Raw genomic sequence first — 19,912 nt, 5'->3', positions numbered from 1 at the left:
ATTTCTCTCCCCATCCCCATCCTTCCCAGTGGAGACCAGATTCTTCTAATGATCAGTTACTAAAGAACGTGATCCCAGACTTTCCTCCAAGTGGAGAGGTTCGACACTGGAAGTGCCTCTCCGGGTATCTAAACACTCGCTCGCCCGCTCTTTCATTTAGCTGCAATTGCTAACTGATTATACCAGCGAAGCCCAGCTGGCCCTTCTGGGAACTTAATCTAGCAGGAGAGGTAGTGACCACTCACCAAAGACACACCAGGGCAGTCCAAGGGGCCAGCCGGGTGTTGTGGACCCTGCCTTAGTAGTCAGGGAAGGCTTCTAGATGGCGGGACATCTGGATCCCCTCTTTCCCTTAACCCAAAGTAACCTTTAATTTGACTACTAAGGAAAAATACCTTATTTGAATTCTTTATTCTAAAAGGAACATGTGCTTTTTAATAAAAGATAATCAAAACAATCGAAAGTGCATAAAATAGAAAGGGAAAGCATCCATCTGTAGGTAAAGTTTGATCCATGGCATTTTAGATTTTTACTACCTATATCAACATAAATTTTTAAATGATTCATGCTGTATAGCTCTGCAACTCGCGTTTTTCCTCCCATTTGGCAGTATTTTGTGGACATCTCTTTATGTCAGTTCAAGTCCTGTCAGGTACTTTTCAGCAGCTATGCAGTATTTCATTGTGAGGATGCGGTATAATTTACTTAATTGACCCCCATTGATAGGCACTTGGATGGTCTTTTGAAGGGTGACTAGATCTTCCACAAATAGAACAGGAGGGGACAAGAGACAATGCTGTGTGAGTTGTTGGCCTGTGTATGGGCTGGAGAGATGTGAATGCTTCTAAATCATAACTCACTGTCAGTCCAACATACATTAAGTTGGGCTGAGGGAAGTGAGGCCAGCTGAGCAGAGTGTCACCAACTGCTCGGAGAAGTTGGGATGTTTTTCTGCAGGTGGTGATGGCCCAAGGTGGGGAGCATTGAAGGATTTTGATGGAGGGATTGGAATGACCAGATTCATATGTTTCTGAGATCACTAGGACAGCTGTGGGTGGGTTGCATTGAGGGGATACTGAGCACAGCCTGTCTAGGCAGCTATACCACCAGTCTGGGCCAGAGAGGAGGGATGGAGCTCTGTGGCACAGTGCCAAGGTCATGGGCACTGAAAGGGGAGGGTGGGTTTGGGATATTTGGGGTGGTGCTGATAAGATGCGGAGAATGGTGGTGGGTAGGGAAGGAGGATTACGGAATCTGACCTCCGAATCTGGCCTAGGAGCGGAGCTGGGTGATGCTGCAGTGGCAAAGATGGGACACAGAAGGCGATGGGGGTGGGGGTGGGGGTGGGGGTGCATCTGAGAGAGGCTGGTGAGTTCAGTGTAGCATCCTCTTCCCTTTGTTTTCTGTCTTCCTCCTGATACCTCATTAAAGGAGAAAGCCAGCCTCATCAGCATTTCTGTCGCCCCCAGATTATGCCTGATGAACCCCAATGTTAATGATTTGACCAGAACCCCCACATGGGCTCCTGGCAAGTTCAGTTTTAGATGTATGACTCTGGGTTATTTTCAGCCTCCGATTTTCGTCCCTCACTTTGATTTAAAGGACAAAATGCTATCACCAGTTATCAGATGCGCATATACTTGAAGTTTCAAAGTTTGAAGTGCTGACAAAAGCTTCTCCGTATTGCAGGGTGAGGAGAAGTCTTCAGAAGTCTTGGCCTGAGTGGTCACAGGGGCACCAGGAGCCCAGGACCGCTTGGCTGGTTTCAGACCATCTGGGGTGGGCAGGAAGGCAGACACTCTTATTTGCTCAGTTACAATCAGCAACGACTTCTTTGTGTAAAATGATAATGAGGCCATTAGGAGAGGCTCACCTGAAGAGCAGCGTTGTGAATCCAAGGTAATTAAACACCTCCCGAATGAAAGGGAAAGGCCAGGGAAGGTTAAGTGAGGAATAATCTGCGGCACAGGTGGCCCAAGGCCTTTGAGGAGCCAGAAGAGTGACAGTGGCTTGCACCATTTCAAAGGACGGAAACGTCACCCTCATCCCTGGGAGAGGCAGGATTTCTATTATTGGGAGGGTTGGAAGAGGGCAATATTTTGAACCTTTTAATGAAGCATGTTTTGTTTTGTTTTGTTCCATGTTGCTATTTCAAGTTGAAAGTCCACGGCAGAGTCTGCCCGGCTGCTGAATGGCCTGCGTTGCTCTGCATGGGCTCGTACCACTGTGGCCCTGGGGCTCGTCCCAGTCAGTAGGATGTGGACACCCAGGTGTTGTCCACGACTTCACATGTCCTTTTCAGCTTATCTTCATAAGTTCTGGCAATAGGAGTTTCACCATGCAGGCTCTGGCCTCAAAATCTCTTGGTGTCTCAAAAGTTTCTACATTCATGTTCATAGCAGCATTATTCATAATAGCCCTAGTGTGGAAACACCGCAGACGCCCGTCAACCAGCTAAATACGTAGGGTAAATAAAACATGGCATAGCCACACAATGGAATATTATTCAGCTGTGAAAAAGAACGAAGTGGTGATAAGCGCCACAGCATGGAGTCACCTTGTTTACAATGAGCTTATGCTGACTGGAAGAAGCCGGTTACAAAAGACCTCTTATTGTGTGATGCCGTTTGTATGAAATGTCCAAAATAGGTAAATCCATAGAGACAGAAAGTGGGCTAATGGTTACCTAGGACAGGGTGCAGGAGGAGGGGAGGAAAATTGGTGGGGTGTGAGAAGTAACTGACAATAAGATGGGTTTTGGGGGGGTGATAAAAATAGTTGGGGTTTAGATAATAGTGATAGTTCTACAACCTTATTATACTAAAAACCACTAAACTGTATACTTCAAATGAGTGAATTTTATGGTCCACACACAGTAGATCTTAATAAGCTATTTAAAAATCCCTGGGGTACCTGGACGACTCAGCTCAGAGTCTGTCTACCTTCGGCTCAGGTCCTGATCCCAGGGTTCCGGGATCAAGCCCCATGTCAGGCTCCCTGCTCAGAGGGGAGTCTGCTTCTCCCTCTCCTTCTGCCCCTCCTCCCTGCTCATGCTCTCTCTCTCTCTCAAATAAATAAAACTTTTAAAATAAAAATCCCTTATCAGAAACTTGTTAGTAAGAAATAATGTCCATGGAGCATTTCTTTTTTCTTTTTTTTTTTTTAAGATTTATTTATTTGAGAGAGCATGTGCGAGTGGGAGGGGGTATTGCAGAGAGACAGACTCTTCTTAAGCAGAGCATGACGTGGGCCTCGATCTCATGACATATGAGATCACAACCTGAGCTGAAACCAAGAGTCAGACACTCAACCAGCTGAGCCGCCCAGGCACCCCCAAGAAGCATTTTTAAAGTCTGTGTAATCTATCCCAGACCAGCGATCCTTAATATTTTTAGGTTCATGGGTACCTTTAGGGATCTGAGGAAAAGTGTGGAGCCTATGTCCAGAAAAATGATCGTCACTCATTCATATTAAAAGTTTGTAGGTGGTTCATGGACCACCTGAATCAAATTTTTCTATCTTATCCTTAAATAATGTCAGGCCATCAGGTAATCTTATATCGAAGCCCATACAGATTCCTGAAATATTCTCTCGATATGTCACCTGCATGCTTGAAAACAGTCATTAGGTTTACATTTTCCCTCAAGACTAAGGGAAAAAACTCCTTACTGTACTCACAGCACTTCTGACCTCTGCCTTTTCCTCTAGTCTCATTTCAGGCCATGTTCTCCATCACTATCTCCCCTGAAACCATAGTTCTTTCTGTTCTCCGAGCTCCTTGTAACCACAGGCTTTTTCCCCTGTTCCCCGGACACTGTTCCTTCCCATCTTTGCCAGGTTGTACTTCAGCTCATCCTCTAGATTTCTGTTCAAGCCTGATTCCCTCCAGGAAGCCTTGCTGACTTCCTCAGTGAGCTCTAGCATAAACTCATCACGTAGCAACGCCGCATGGGTTTGGTATTTTCCTCACCGGAATATAAGCTTCGCGTGGGCAGGGCCCAGGTCTGTTTTTTTCCACCGTTAGATCACGTTGACTCAAGGCTATCACATTGCCAAGTTCCAGGAATACTTTTCACGTGGAACAAATACAGCGTGAACGGTGTGCCCAGAAGTTGTGTAGTGTGGCAGCCTGAGGTGAATGGAAAGAAACAGACGAGGAAGCTTGGTATTATCTCTCATGTTGAGGGCAAGAGCCATCACGTCACACATGAAGATTTCCTACACTGAGGATTCACAGGAGAAATCTCTTTGAGTTCTCACTTTCAGGAAAATGCGTTTTCATTTGTGCAAGTGGTTTGTTTGTACTGCATGGACCCAAAGAATCTCACAACTTGAGTTTCTCTTTTTGCTTTGACCACTAGGAGGCTCTTAAGTCAAATTTGCAGTCTAGCCACCATGTAAGGCCTTATAGCTTACATTTATATACTAAATATTTCTGGCTGCTTTCCCAGTGCCATGGCTTTCTTGACTATTTTCCTGAATCTCTTGAGTACATATCTGTAAGGCTGCCATGATTCCTTTAGAGTATGAAGGATATAAGAATATAGATGTTATTCCTCTAGTTACTCTAGTTATATTTAATAAACATAAGTTATCATGTATTTAATGAATATATATCATATGTGTTTATGTATTTAACATGTATCCAGAGTATAAGATGTGAGGTATATATGTTATAAATAAGCCATTCATTTCTAATATTTGTAAGTAATTTGAAGACATAGTAGACTTCGAACTAAAACAATTTTTGTCATTTGGGCTCAGTTTATAAGACTTTCAAGTCATATTCCAATTGGCCAGTTCTTGGGCTTGTTCCTAGGCATGTAATCTAATCTCTTTGCGACTGGAGCAGGAGCTTGTAAGACAGGAGCGCTGATCCCTTCCTTGCAAGACTACGGAAAGAATTAAATTAGAAAATGCATGTGAACGGGCATATCTAGTACATTGAAACTACTCAGAAAATGGTTTTGGTTTTGCTCTTACTCGATACACTCGATTCAGTTTCAGAAACCTGCCCCAATATTGAATGCGGTTTGTTCTCCAGCCCCTGAGCTGTTAATTCCATCCCCCTCCCAGGAAATTTCTAGAGCTCCGTATGTATCGGGTTTTACCAGCCGTCCACCCACCCTGCCCTCAATCCGCGTCTCCTTTCTCTCTGTCACCAGATCTCGTCCCTGAAGAACCGGCTAAAGAAGGTGTCCACAACTACTGGCGATGGTGTGGCCAGGGCCTTCCTCAAGGCCCAGGCGGCTTTCTTTGGCAGCTACCGAAATGCTCTGAAAATTGAGCCGGTGAGTAGCTTCTTGGCATTTACAAATCTACGTCAGGGCTGAGAAACGTACCTCAGGGGTCACAGGAATTCAGCTCTTCACCTGGCGGTTGAATTCACCCAGAAGGGGTTGTGCGTCTGTGTTGTGAAGGGCTGGGGGGTGCCCCCCGCTTGCCTTTCCTCTTAGCGTGAGGAAGCCATGCCACTCTGTGTGAAGCGGTCACTACTCCTGTGAACGTTAAAGACCTGTCCCCTCCCTGGACAGTGGCACCAGCTGCTTGTTAAGACAGGGCCCAGATCTCTCACATACCTGCTCTCTGAGGATCTTTTCCATTTGACAAATGGGGAAATTGAGGCCCAGAAGAGACATGACTTGCTAACCCAGCAGAGGAGCTGAATAGTCCCCAAACTGTGCTTTCCCTCTGTGTCTTAAGGCCCTTTTCCTAGGAAGGGGCCTCTGCTCCACCCTTGAGAAAGCAAGGCATCCTAGGGGTTCACTCCTCAGGTGCTCCCAAAGTGCACTTGATGTGCTGACTGCGCGGTATATCACAAACTGGGGAATAACGTTCTCCCCTTCGGCGGCCCTTCGGCCTTCCTGAGCTACTGAGGTAGCCTCGTCCATTCCCCTGCCTGCCCTGTGCGGTGGGAAGTTACTGTGAAGATGCGAAGATATTTAGGGGCAACCCTAAAACCAAAGAAAGTACAAACTCTCCCAGCCTCAGTGGGAAGCTCCCGTCTGATAACCCTCTACTCTGCCTACTTCCGGCCTCTTGGCCACAGAGAATGGAGAACTGGGCTTGGGCCCAAGTCACCATGCATAGGAGGGAACACTGGGGGGCGACCTTGCCGACAGCCCTATTCTCTCAAGAGCGCAGAGCCTCCTTCATCCTGAGCCTACGGGCGATGGCAGCCACATCCAGCCTGGCTGGAGTGGGTATGAGGAACCAGCATAGGTCACACTGCCTATAGGCCGGGACTGTTTGTTTCCGTCTTGGTTTTAACCCTCAGCATTTTATTCTATTAAATGACAAGGTGAGTTATATGTCAGGCGGTGCATTTCACGTGCAAACTCTGACAGTGAATCTTGGTTATGCTTCCCCATGAGCCACTGTTACACATTGTTAAGAATTTTTTTTGATTACTATGACTCCGTCATGTGTCTAAGTGAGACCCAGAATAATAGTAAACACCTTGTTTTCCCTTCACCCGGAGCACACTTGCTGCTAGGTCGGGGGCTCAGGAAGCAGCAGCCTGATGCCACCATTCCTTATTCCTTGTCTCCTGTCCAGCACTTAAGCCTGACTTTCTATGCTGCCTCCGCTTCAGGCAATGTCATGGTCATAACACAAGGGATGTACTTTCTTTTTGCTTCCTTAGAGCTGCTTCCCTGAGGTCCACTAAAGCTCTTAGTTAAAGCAAATTCCCCATGTCCTGCTTGTCTCCAAGTGAGGCAGCTCTGATTCTTTGTCCTGACCTTGGGCCCAGCCAAACCAGTCAGGTCTAGTGCTCATTGGAGAGCTAGTATAATTCAAGAAAGATACTGTTGTCTTTCCATCGCTGAAAGGAGAATGGGATAACTGGTCTAGTCCTTCCCTTGCGTTGCTGGGAACTGACAAACATGCAGTATTTCCACTCTTAAAATGATTTCGTTTTGTCGTATGTGTGTCTAGAATACAGAGGCTGTTGAATCTTGGTAGGGATTGCTGGATACATGATCTGGGCACAAGTTGCTCCTCAGAAGAATTTTATGGTTGTATTTGCACTTGACTCTGAAAGTCACTGGGTTTGAGGATGGAAGCCCTGGAGTTCAAAGCCGGGCTCTACACTTCTAAGCTATATGACCTTGAACAAGCCACTTCATCTCTTTAAACTTCAGTTTCTTCACCTGTGAAATGAGGCTAAGAATACCTATTATTCTACATCTCCTGATGGTTATAAGGATCAAATGAGCCATAAAACGTTTCATAGGGAAGGTAAAACTTGACCTGGGTCTGATGGCTTAGATTTGGAAAAAGAGCGTCTCTCCACGTGGCGGGTGTGGAGTTAACTGAGTGAGCAAAGGCTTGGAGGCAGTACCCCTCATGGCCACTTTGTCTGGAGTCGTGGGTTTGGATAGGGAGAAGAGGCTGCTGGAGAGCTTGGAGCCAAATTTGACAGGGCCTGGGATGCAAGGCTAGAAGTGTGAACTTCACCTTGTAGGAAATATCAGTTTTTGAGCAGAGATATGCTAAGACTGAAGTCGTGTTTGACCAGTAATAGAGTGATTGACTGAAAGGGGAATTTGAAGCAGAGACCAGGGGACTGTCCTGGAGACTCAGAAGAGAGCCCTCTGGTGGTAACACCAGGAAGAGGTACCATGAAGAAGAAATGACTAGATGAATCTGCAAAGATACGAGATGTGGGAGACGAGGGGCAAGAGATGTCAAATGTCTCCCAAGATTTAGACCTAGGAAAAAGTGATGATGCCTGTAAGTAGAAAAAGCGAAAAACTTAATGCAAAGGTATTCTCAATAGCAGTATTGATAATGGTAAAAACATGGAACAGACCTAAGTGTCCATAATAGGCAACTGGTTAAAGAAATTAAAGTCTATCCGTATGCTAGAATATTATATAGCCAATAAAAGTAGCATTCTGAGGATAGGATGATGGGTTTGGTTGAAAACAAGGTACAGGGGCGCCTGGGTGGCTCAGTGGGTTAAAGCCTCTGCCTTCGGCTCAGGTCATGATCTCAGGGTCCTGGGATCGAGCCCCACATCGGGCTCCCAGCTCCACGGGGAGTCTGCTTCCTCCTCTCTCTCTCTCTCTCTGCCTGCTTCTCTGCCTACTTGTGATCTGTCTGTCAAATAAATAAATAAAATCTTAAAAAAAAAAAGAAAACAAGGTACATTTCACTGAGTCTGAGTTGCCTTTCAATCATAAGATGTACCATTATTCTAGGTACCATTACGAAACAGGAAAGGGTGCTGGCAATCACAGTTGGATGCCACCAGTTGTAAGACACATCTGGATTCCAGAGATGTTATAGTGTGAAGAAATCTGCATCTTAGAATCAATGAAATATGGCAGATTGTCGTGCCTTTGGTCCCATTCATCTGCTCCCAAATAGCTTTTCTCTGGACAGCCAGGAGGGAAGCCAGAGGGCCTGTAATTTTCTGGCCAGGCATCATCACCATGCTACCTCGATGGTTTTTAAACCATAGATTTAATTCTAGGAATTTCTCCTTATTTGAGAGATGGGCTAATAGCACTTCCTATGCAAGATTGTTTGGGGAATTAATTAAAATAATTGACTGCAAAGCACAAATGAGCCCAAGAAGAGATAAGGGTTGGTGGGCATTGGCCACACATGGGTGGCGTGGGGAATGGTACCTTGGGTGAGCCTGTTTTGGGTGACAGTAAGCACGGTGCTGAGAGGTTAGGGTGCTCTCCCCAGGGCCACTTGTCTTTTAGTTGTTTCCCTGGTTATAAAAATAGCACCTGCTCTTGGTAAGGAAAAAAAAAAAAAAGGTTTAACAGAGGACTAGAAATGAGAAAATACCCATAATCCTGTCATCTGGAGTTAAGACAGCATGTTAGCATGTTTCTACCTAGGCTTTAGGGTTTCAGGGTTGTTTTTGTTTCATTTAGGTTTTGGGTTTTGGGTTTTTTCCTTAAAGACAGTTGATATATTCCTGGCAAAGTAATCCACTTCTCAGTTATTTGGTTTTGCCTTTTAGTATGTTGTTTTATGTTTTAGTATGCTGTAGTAGTTTTAGTAAGTTGTAGTAGTATTTTTTCACCTTATATAAAAACTCTCCTTAAACATCTCTTACGATGACAGCACGTACCCCATCAGGTGACCCCGGTGGTTCTTAACTCTGGCGTGGATCAGAGTCACCTGTGGTGCTCTTAAAACGGCAAGGGTCTGAGATTTCTCTCAAGTTCCCACAATCTGCGGTCAATGCTGAGGCCCACCCCATCATCCTAATGCTGGTTCTTCGGATCGTGGGTAACCTCTCCCCGTTTTAAATCACACGGTGATGAACGTCTTTATAGAAATCTTCATGCACCGTCTGAATTATTTCCTCAGGCAGAATCCCTGACATGGATTTACTTGGTTAGACGGTCCAAGTACATGGAAGCCTTTGCTATGGAAGGTGAGGGAGAAAGCTGGCGGCCAGAAGCAAGGGGCAGCCTGGAGGGCAGAGCCCCTGAGACGGATTGAGGGCAGGACCCAAGCAGCAGCCTTGCATGTGAAGAACGTTCCACGGCTGATGGCAGAGGGATCCTGCAGGGTGGGGGGCCCCAAGAAGTGGGCGTGGGTGCAGAGGGCACCGCAGACCCCTAGGGCTCCCATGGCTCGTCCCCTCTGGCTGCCCTGTCGCGTGTCCCCAGCGTTTGCCACACTGCTACAGTGTGCTGGCTTCCCACCCTGGGCCAACAGGCGCAGCCTCGGGACTCAGGTCACTGCGGAGTCACCGGGTTTGGATTTTTTACAACATGAAACGTGACAGACTAGACAGCGCTGCTTTCTACTCTGCTTGGCGGCCAGCTCCCGCTGCGCCCCTCGGTGCCCTGCCTGGCTCGGGGAGGGGGGCGAGCCCCCGCCAGAGGGGCCAGGACACGCCACTCCTCCTCCGCGGCCCACGGCTCACTGGAGACTTTTAACTCTTTGGCCTTTTTTTTTTTTTCCCTGTCCGACTGGAAAAATTTCAAAATGCAGCTGGCTGGGGAATCTCAAGCGTCGTTTTCTTTCCCCTGCCCGGAAGGGAAGGGGACGGCAGCCCCCTGCTGAGGCCGGCCACATGCCAGAGCCTCGCTGCTCCCTGTCCCTGCCTGGGGCTCCAGGCCAGACCCAGGCAGGAGGGCCTGCGGGGGCTAGCTGGCAGTGTCTCTTCAGGGCCAGGTGAATTCTTCTCCCAAAGGGCCCGAGAGTGGGATACCCGCTCTGCGGCCTCCCACAAGGCTGGACGGAGCTCAGTTTATCTCCCCAGTGGCTCCGCTTCCGTGATCTCAGCCATCTCCCGTGACTGCCCCCTTCCTTTCCTTGTTCCAGGTGGGGGATGAAGGCGGAGATCACCGGTGACTTCCTGGTGGGTGGGAGAGCCAGGAGGCAGACTCAGGTTGGCCCGACTCCAAAACTCAGGTTCCTTCCACCGCACCCTCTTGCCTCTCTTTGTTCTGATTTCCTCAGGCTCCGCGTTAACAACTCCCTCTGCATTGCCAGCGCCGGGCCCAGGTCATGGCAGGGTCCAGGCGTCAGTGAGTCAATCTTGGAATAGCGGGTGGAAGGATGGGTGACAGAAAGTAAGGAACAGAGAAGTGTGCAAGGCCGGGGTTGTGTTCAGTGTGTGCAACGCAAACACAGTGCATCCTGCCTTGTCTTCAGGCTCTGGAGGTTGGTTCTCCCTGGCAGAGGGGAAAGTGCCTACAGATCGCAAGGGCATGTGACCCATTTTTCAGCTACGCAGAGAATAGGAGGTGCAGAGCCCAAGATATTTAACAATATCAGCCACGTCAACTTGTTCTTCTCCACTTAAATGACAGAACCACAAGCAGCCAGGCAGCCCCGTTCAGAAAAACCCCCTTTATCCATGTCAAGCAGCGGCCCAGGCTCTAGCTCATTTACTTAGGCCTTTCTTGCTCTCTGACACGCCTCCTTGCAGTTGCCAGGCAACTCTGGGAGTAGCAGTGTGTGTTAGGGATTAACTAGTTAGGGCTGGGGTCCTTTTTGGCAAGAAGGGGATAAAAGACAAATGATTTTAATTGCTAGACCGAGGAATCTTTCTGTGCTGGGTGGAAGATGGCAACTTTTGGAGGATATGTATAGCAGCGTGGTTCTTGAATTTGCCTCGAACATTCCCCTTCCTCCCTCTCAGGGAGAACGAATGAATTTTTAAAAGAATCTTACTTTTCCCACACTCCTTTGTTTAAAATTATATCATCGTGGAATCTGAGTAAGACTAACCTAGCACCCTCTCTTTGGAAGACAGCACAGTGGCCTCAGTTTGAAAGAACTTTCAAAAATAGAATTGTGTGTTTTAATTTCCTGCCTTTTTCCGTTCGTAGTTTCTCATAAGCTCATACGTGGAGTCGTCTCAAGATAGTACATTTACAGGTGCTTGTTCCCACCTCTGGCCCACTGCAGGGTTTGGTAAAACAGCAAATCAAAGAGCAAAACTGATGGATATTGGTGCTTTCGGACTCATCCTGTTCCGTGCCAGGGTCTGCAGAAAGGCCAGGGTAGATGGGGTGCTGTGAGTGTCGTTGAGTCAGCAGGCCAGTGCAGCTCTCTCTGGGCCAGACTGCCAGCGGGGCCTCCCCAGGAGGGAGCCTCTGCCCTCAGGGAGCCGGTGCTGGGGTGGGGGCAGTGAACAGGCGGTCACATTCATGTGCTCCGAAGGAGGCCTTGCAGGCAGCATCCGACTCCGTAGTCCCGCTTGCTTAGTCTGTCCCAGGAGGCCCGGCTTCCAGATTCAGCTGTGGGTACGCTGGCCTCATCCACCTTACAGCCCCTCATTTTGCACACGATTCTGCTGACTCATATTTATCCACCTAAAAAAACCCTTAAAGACAGACAAGTTAAGATAAAAGCAAATTGATAGCCTGGCTTTCAAGCATGAATGGACGAGGCTGTGTTGGAACAGGTCGGAAAAACACCATGTATATCTGTTTCCTGGTTGAGTAACGCCATTGATCTCATGGCTTCAAAAGACACAACTATATCTCTATGCGTTTTTAGTGTAACGGAAAACAGAAGAGTATTTAGAAACTAGAAACATTCGAACACCACGATGGTCCCACTGAACTAACCCACCTACCTTAATTTAACTACCTCTCTTATGCTCTCGTCAATAACTTTTCATGTTGCGAAGTGTTTCTGTAGCTGCTGTCAAATCTAAGTTAAAAGTCTGTTCCTCCTCCATCTAACGTTACATCAGACGCAGTTTTTGTACAGCTGCCGAACATCCCATTAAGGACAGCCACCATAATTTCTGTAACTACTCTTATTGGACCTTTAGAGCGTTTCCAGTCTTTTAATATTTTAATTAATACCGCAACAATCGCCTTTGTGAATAAAGCTCTGAAACGCTATATTTTGAACACTTCTGAAGAGAAGAAATGCAAGTCAGCAGCGTGCAGAAGCCTGACCTGGGGTGGCCAGCTCGTCACAGCGTGGTAAGGAGCAGATTTGCGTTGACTCGGTCTAACCACAGCTCAGGATGGAAAGCGTGGAGAGCCCTTCCTGGCGTGCGCTCCCTGCTCTCCACGCAGGCAAGCAGAGGATGCCCAGAACATATACAAGGAGTGTCACTGATTTGTGCCTCCGTCTTGTGCTAAAAGAAAGGGTTGAGAAACCTGAAAACAATGTGTGCAGGAGAACGAGACATGGGAGGTGAGGGAAGCAAGGGAAAGGAGAAAGCCTGGAAGAGGCCGGCGTGTGCTCCTCTTTGCTGGCTCTGAGATTCTCTGCACTGCTTGGGAGCCTAGAGCTGGAAATTGAACCCATGTCTGTCTATGAGCTCATGCTTTTTTCTCTTCTTCCCCCCGTTTTTTAAATTTTTTTTTTTTTTTTTGGTGGTAAAACACATATAACATAAATTTTCCGCTTTCACCATCGCTCAGTATACAATTCAGTGGCATTAAATTACAGTCACAATACTATACAACCACCATCACTGTGTTTTCAAAATTTTCGTTACCCCAAATAGAAACTCTGAGCCCATTAAGCAGTAACTCCCCACTTGCCCGTCCTGCCAGTCCTTGGTAGCCTCTACTCTATTCTCTATGAACGTCCCTATTCTAGATATTTCCCAAAGTGAGTTACTTGTCCTCCTGCATATGGCTAATTTCATTGAGCATAACATTTTCAGGGCTCCTCCACACTGTATGTAGCTGGCGTCAGGACTTCATCCCCTTTTAAGGCTGATTAATATTCCACTGTATGTATGGATCTCCCACATTTTGCTTATCCAGTCTTGGATGGATGGATGGACACTTGGGTGGCTCCCGCCTTTCCGCTGTGTGAATACTGCTGTGAACTTTCCCGTGCACGCATCTGTTGGAGGCCCCGTTTTCAGTTCTTTTGGGTGTATACCTAGGAATGGAATTGTTGGGTCATGTGGTGATTTTATTTTTGAGGAACCACCAAATTGTTTTCCACGCAGAGCCCACGCTGTCTTTAAGCAGACAGTGGTGTGTTTGTGAAGGGTGGATATGTCCCCATGGATATTCTGTAGGGAAAGTTGGTGAAAGATTTTCTTAATTTTTTTAGTTTATTTTAAGCAAGCAGATAGGGAATTACAGCCCAAACCTGCAGTCCTGAGCTAAACAGAAGCGTTGACAGCAAGAGTCTATAGTGGACTAGAGAAGGGGCTCATAACGTACCAGTTGCCAGTCTTTCTCTTCTTAGTGTTCATCCCAAGTCAAGGTCATAACCCTGCAGATGAAGCAGGGAGAAAAGGAGCTCTGCTGCTCTCAACAGCCAAGGAGGCAGAGTGCGATGGAAAGAGTATGTTTGGAGTCACCTGTATTTTTGTCTTGGCTCTGGAAGTCTCTTAATTTCTCTGAGCCTCAGTTTTCTCATCTGTAAAATGCAGATAATGCCTACGTTATAGGACTGCTGATAAAAATAGCAGTAATGTACGTAAAACACCAGCACAGTGTTTTTGCTGACAGTAGATAGTAACTAAATGATAGTAACCCCTCTTAGGTCCAGAAAGTAAAGGAAGAAGTGGAGAATGACACTGCCATATTCTAGAACAACGGTGGCCAAATATTCTTGTTCAAGTGTCAAGAGTATCTGAAACCATTCACAACACGAATGAGAGTTTGGCCTATTTATTCCTACCTCATGAAGTAACTGAAGGTTTGGCTTTTATTTCAATGATACGTGAAGGATTTGTAAGAAAACACATACTATCGAATAAAAACTGAAGGAAATAATTACTCATTTATGTTATTGCTCACCAGTACTTACAGGCAAATATGAGGGTGATAGGTACCAAGGGTTTAAAATTAAGAAATGCATTGGAGTCCACTTTTTTTAATGCACAAGAGAAAATATAATTAAGAATCTTTTGTTCTATTTCATCAAAATATTTTGTGCCTCTTGGGAGAAGATGACCATCATTCGATGTTGACCCCAAAGCTCTATAGTCCGCCTCCCAGGTTGGGACACTGATGCTGCCCGTGAACATAATTTCGGAGTCCTGACATCTTGGAGCCACACCACAAATGCTTGCTGAACTGAGAACCATTGTTCTAGAAGTAGACTGCCCAAGTAAAAAGTAGTTCCTTAAGTGAGAGAAGATAAGAACGGGCAGGAAATCTGCTTAAACATGATGATCAAGCTTCCCTGAATGATTTCAAAGAGCATCACTGAATATGACCAAAATGAAATTCCCGCATGTTCTAAAATACTTGAAAAATAAACCACACCTAGTGGTATCTTAGACTATCTAGGGGGAGATTTCCATGCTTTGATCTCATATCATAATCCTGGCTCCTTTCTTACTTTGTTCCTGTAGGATGGGACCACATTTTGTATTCCTTGGTGTTCCTCACATACTCTGATATTTTTATTAGGTACTTGTTAAGTAATTGCCGGATGTGTGGAAGAACAAATGAATGAATGATGCCTATTTTCCCATACTATGCATCAGACTAGTGGCTGTATTTCAGTGTTGCACAGTATAGATGCTTAATTTAAAAACACACACACACAATCTCTTAGAGTGTGAGAAAAATCGGATGCAAACACAATACCGTCGGTGTATTAAGTGTAAAACAAAAGACACAACCCAGCAGCTATGTGGTACCTGACCAGAGGCAGTTAGGGTCTAGAGAAGATCACCCTTTATGGGATCATCCCGTGCAGTAAATAATCAGGTCCAGGTAGGAACATACAAAAGGTCAGTATGTTAATGGAGTAAACTCACTTTTAAATATTGTATCTTTGGGGACAGTGGCAAAGAGAAATGGGTGCTATTATTGGAGTCTTAAGTCATATGATCTCATTTTAGGGTCTTTTACTTTTTCATGGAGACTCTGAAAAAGAGACCTTTCTGATCCGCTTTCAAGCAGTGATTAACATTTGACAATTTTGAACCTAAAACAGTGATTCATGATTCCATGTACTAGCTAGACCGTGAGCTTAAAAACAGGATTCTGGAGTATTCTTTCTTCTGTCCCCAGCGCATACATAGTAGCAGCTCAGTAACCTAAGACGGAGTGACGGTGGGATGGTTCTGTGGAGGACGTTATGGTATTTGTGGTGATTAGAGGATAAACTTGTAGATTTCTTCCCCTCTACCCACCCTCCCAGACATGAGTCCACACTGATTTTCTATGGGGTGTGGATACATTCTCAGAAATACACAGCTACATTACATTCAGTCTCGTGCTCCCCTTTCACAAGGAGATGGAAACCCACTCTGGAAAGTGGTGGAATGTCGTGATGACTCATGGACCCCTGACACACAGCCTGCTACGTAGAAGGCGCTCAGTAATTATCTGTGCAGTGAATGAAACGATAATAGTTCTTACCTATAACGTCCTTCGTTGTTTGGGAGCTGAACATAGTTTTGTTAAATAAATCATTAAGACTTGAAGTCTTAAGGAAAAGAAAATAACATGAAGAATTTGTTATGTGCTAGACTCTTTACATATAGTCCATTACTTGATTTTTACAGTTCTCGTATGGAGAGAGTAGTGTATCCCCATTTTACTGATGAGAAACCAAGGCTAAGAAAGGTTATGTCACTTTTTAAAGAAGTGGCAGAGCCAGGACTCAGACCCTCCATCTGCCTGAATCTAGCAACCGCGCTCTTTCCTCTGACCGCTCGCCACAGTGGTGATTACCATATGGTCCATGTTACATACAATTTGAGGGCATATCAGAAGCAAACGGAGCCAGTTTCCTTTTAGGAGTCAATGTCTCCAATCTGTGCAAATGTTTCTTGAAAAATACAGGTTAAACTAACACCATTTATAAACTATTTTGCAAAGGGGAAACGTCAAAATTTTAGATATCTTTTAAAAAAAACATTCCCTTAATGGATAATTTTAATTGCCCAATATTTTGTTGTTTAAATATTTGATATTTATGGTGATAATTGGAGGAAAAAGTAAAACACTTTCAGGGGCAGCCCTCCCTCCTCTTTTCCTGGGCTGACACCTAGTGGCCAGTTTTGTCATGGCAGTGTTAATCTGGGTGTTAAATTTTATTGATGGGTGTTGTTTGTCAATTGATTTTAGGATTTTTTTTTTTTAAATCAACTATTTTCATCATAATAAAACTAGCTGCATTCATGTAAGGTTAACTTATTAGGGCTCATCCTAACACTGGAACTTCTATTTGATTTAACGTGAAATGCAAGTCAATTATAATCAAGCCTTGCTAACAGAAAATGATGTAAGTATTTAAAATCTTGGGGTATGGGGTGCCTGGGTGGCTCAGTGGGTTAAAGCCTCTGCCTTTGGCTCAGGTCATGATCTCAGGGTCCTGGGATCGAGCCCCGCATTGGGCTCTCTGCTCTGCGGGGAGTCTGCTTCCCTCTCTCTCTGCCTACTTGTGATCTCTCTCTGTCAAATAAATAAATAAAATCTTTAAAAAAAATAAAATAAAATAAAATCTTGGGGTACTTGGGGCACCTGGCTGGCTCAGACAGTAGAGCATGCAACTCTTGATCTCAGGTTCATGAGTTTGAGCCCCACATTGGGCATAGAGATTATTTAAGTTAAAGAAATATAAAATCTTGGGGTATTTGTCATGTCCCCCCACTTCGCTCCCCCCATAACCTACTGGTAACCATGGTAACCACCCAGCCCTGGGCACTGCCTCGCACACAGTGACAGGTAAGGCTTGATCACTGCACTTACAGACAGTGCAGGGCAGAGACAGAGTTGCCCTGAGGTATGGTTAACTGCTGTGGTAGACTGTTGCACGAGGTAGTAGACGGCCAAATGCAGGACGAGTCGCTCCTCCTGGGCCCCAGGGGGAGGTTTCCTGGGGACAGATGCACATGGGTGACACCTTACAGGAGGAATAGCCTTTCCCCAGGAGCAGGGGCAGAGAGAAGCTCATGCAAAGGCAAGGGGCATCGAAACTACATGGCGTGGTTGGGTCTGGAGGGTGTGGTCACCTGTCTGGAGCATGGACTGGAGAGTAGCCAAGGGTAAAGTGAGAAGGCGCCAGCTGCAGTCCGTGAAAGACCCAGATGCCCACAAAAGGGTTTTAGCTCCAGTACCATAAACCAGTGTTTCTAGAACAATGTTCCTGGAAATATTAGATCTACAAGATGTTGTTTTTCTGATCATGTAAGATTTGGGCTTGTTACACATTGCATAATGTAACTCTCACTCTCTCTCTCTCTCTCTCTTTTATTTATTTTTTTTTTTAAGATTTTTACTATGCACGTTACTAAAGCCTGGCTGTAAAGAAATCCGGTTAACTTGGTTTAACCTAGCATTTTTCAAAAACCCTTTCCTCCCACAAAATACCTATTAACATTCCATGCATCTACTACTCCTCACCACAGTTGAGGAAACACTTCTGTAGCTAGTGATTGATGATGAATTTTTTTCACCCTAAGACCATGGAATTAGGATACCAATTGTGGTCATTTTACCCACCCACCCCCATCTCACTGCTGTGAACCTCAGAAAGAGAAAAAGCATGTGCCTTTTCCAAAGTCTTTCTTGTCTGGCCAGACAGAGGCCTGTGGCCAACATGTGGTCTTGAGATGGAGAACCCGGCCGTTCCTCAACTCTCAGTGCAGGGTCATGAGCTGCCAGTTGGTTCCCTCGGTCCGGCAACTTGGTCACCATCTCAGTCAGGATCTAACCAGGACAACAAAAACCCCTTCAGATGTTTATAAGAGGGAAAATAATTCAAGGAAATGGTTATCCAACTGAGAGAGCAGCTGAGACTCAAAAGGGGCAGAGAGGTAATCCAGAGATCAGCAAGAGCACAGGTTGGTGCACCTGAGGTCAGAGGCAGGGTCACCTGACTACAGGTGGAACCTGTGGGTCCGTGCAGTGGGTGTCTGAGTCAGGAGGCGAACCACTGCCAGAGGGGCCACCCAGGCAGAGAGAGAGGAGAAAACCTCAGCTTCTCCCTCATGTTCGTCCTCATCCCTCACCAGTCCCTTCCACGGGCCCAACCAGGCAGGAGGCCAGCTGAGCTGGGAGCCCAGGGGATTCAGCTTTCCTTCTACACAGAATAGAGCAGAAGAGTGGAGAGTGGGTCTAAGGTCAGATAGGGAGCTCCTAGATCCCAGATATTAAGCTACTTAGTGATGCACCCCCCATGCCCCAGGCAAATAATAAACAACATGATGAAATTAAAAGCCCCTGATTTCTTTTTTTTTTTTTAATTTTTTTATTTTTTTCAGCATAACAGTATTCATTATTTTTGCACCACACCCAGTGCTCCATGCAATCCGTGCCCTCTACAATACCCACCACCTGGTGCCCCCAACCTCCCACCCTCCACCCCTTCAAAATTCTCAGATCGTTTTTCAGAGTCCATAGTCTCTCATGGTTCACCTAAAAGCCCCTGATTTCTAGTTAGATGTGGCGCTGACCTAGGCTCTGCCTCTTCTCAGCTGTGTGTCTCTAGGCGAGTTACTATCCCTTTCTGAACCTTGGTTGCTCAGTTGTGAAACAGGAAAAAGAATCTCTGCTTAAATGATACCCTTACAGGGCCTTCCTGGCATATTCGTGGCTGGTTCCTGTTTTATAATGAACCAAGAACGAGGTATTTTCAACTTCTGGAGCTTAGTGTGGAGCTAATAGGAGAGTTAGCACCCGCGTTGTGTTGGTCAGCCACTCTGAACTTCAGTGAATTGGCTGAAATTTTGTTAGCTAGCAATCAGTATCTAGTGGATGGCTCATTTCTTAATCTGTTCCCTTCCTCGGGATGTTGGAGTGGGAGAGAGCTTGTAAAACAGGCCGTGGAACGTTCAAGTGTTGGAGAGGTTCTCTGTGTATGTTATTAGCTACCAGTTCGCTATAAAGTAAAGACAATTGAGATTCCAGGAAAGCTGCCACTTTAGAGATGTTAAACCTTAGAAATTACTTCCTCCTGGAACTGCGACTTTTTCTTATTTTATGGGGGAGAAAAATGCTAGCCTCAGAAAATTATTTTAAGAATTAAATGAGATGGCAGGTGCAAAGTACTCGTTGTCCACACGTCTTCCCTGCCCTTCCCAGCAAACTGTGGAGGCAGCTTCCCCCCTGCCTCGTGAAGGCCCAGTTCACTGGCCGCTGCGTTCCATGCCGGCATGGCAGGATTTTTTGGAAAGCCTTAACAGGAGATTATTTATGTTTGGTTTGCTGGTCCCTGTTAGTGATGTGACCTGGCAGGCCTCAACGCACCCTGTTCTCGTCAGTCACAGCTCACTGGCATTATTCATAAGCCATTTTCTGGAGACTTTCTTTGCCCATATTCCCACTGTGATGCATTTGTAGCCTCCTCTTCACAACATTAAAAATGGTCTGTAGGTTTTGAGGGTGTCCTGAGCAAGCCAGTTGTCAGCGTAAAAGGTCATTATCCTTTGAAGGGGAACTTTTATCCTGAGTTCATTAGTTTTATCCTTGTTCAATGAGTGTTAGGCCAAAGAGGAAAAAGGGGGGAGGGGGTGAAACCCATCCGTTGA

The 19,912-nt window shown here is 45.9% G+C and overlaps 1 protein-coding gene across 16 annotated transcripts in view; it reads left to right on the top strand.

The window, feature by feature from the left end:
* Nucleotides 1-19,912, top strand: part of DENND1A (DENN domain containing 1A) — a 504,146-nt gene that overhangs the window by 342,514 nt on the left and 141,720 nt on the right. For all 16 annotated transcript variants that reach the window (XM_047699506.1, XM_047699505.1, XM_047699501.1 and 13 more), the window contains one exon: nucleotides 5,166-5,291. In XM_047699506.1, coding sequence (XP_047555462.1) covers nucleotides 5,166-5,291 — 126 coding nt within the window. The remainder of the gene's footprint in view (nucleotides 1-5,165; nucleotides 5,292-19,912) is intronic.

This window comes from Lutra lutra, chromosome 13, assembly GCF_902655055.1.
Source record: "Lutra lutra chromosome 13, mLutLut1.2, whole genome shotgun sequence".
NCBI lineage: Eukaryota > Metazoa > Chordata > Mammalia > Carnivora > Mustelidae > Lutra > Lutra lutra.
The sequence above is the reverse complement of the archived record's forward strand: the minus strand, read 5'-3'. Positions and strand labels throughout refer to the sequence as shown.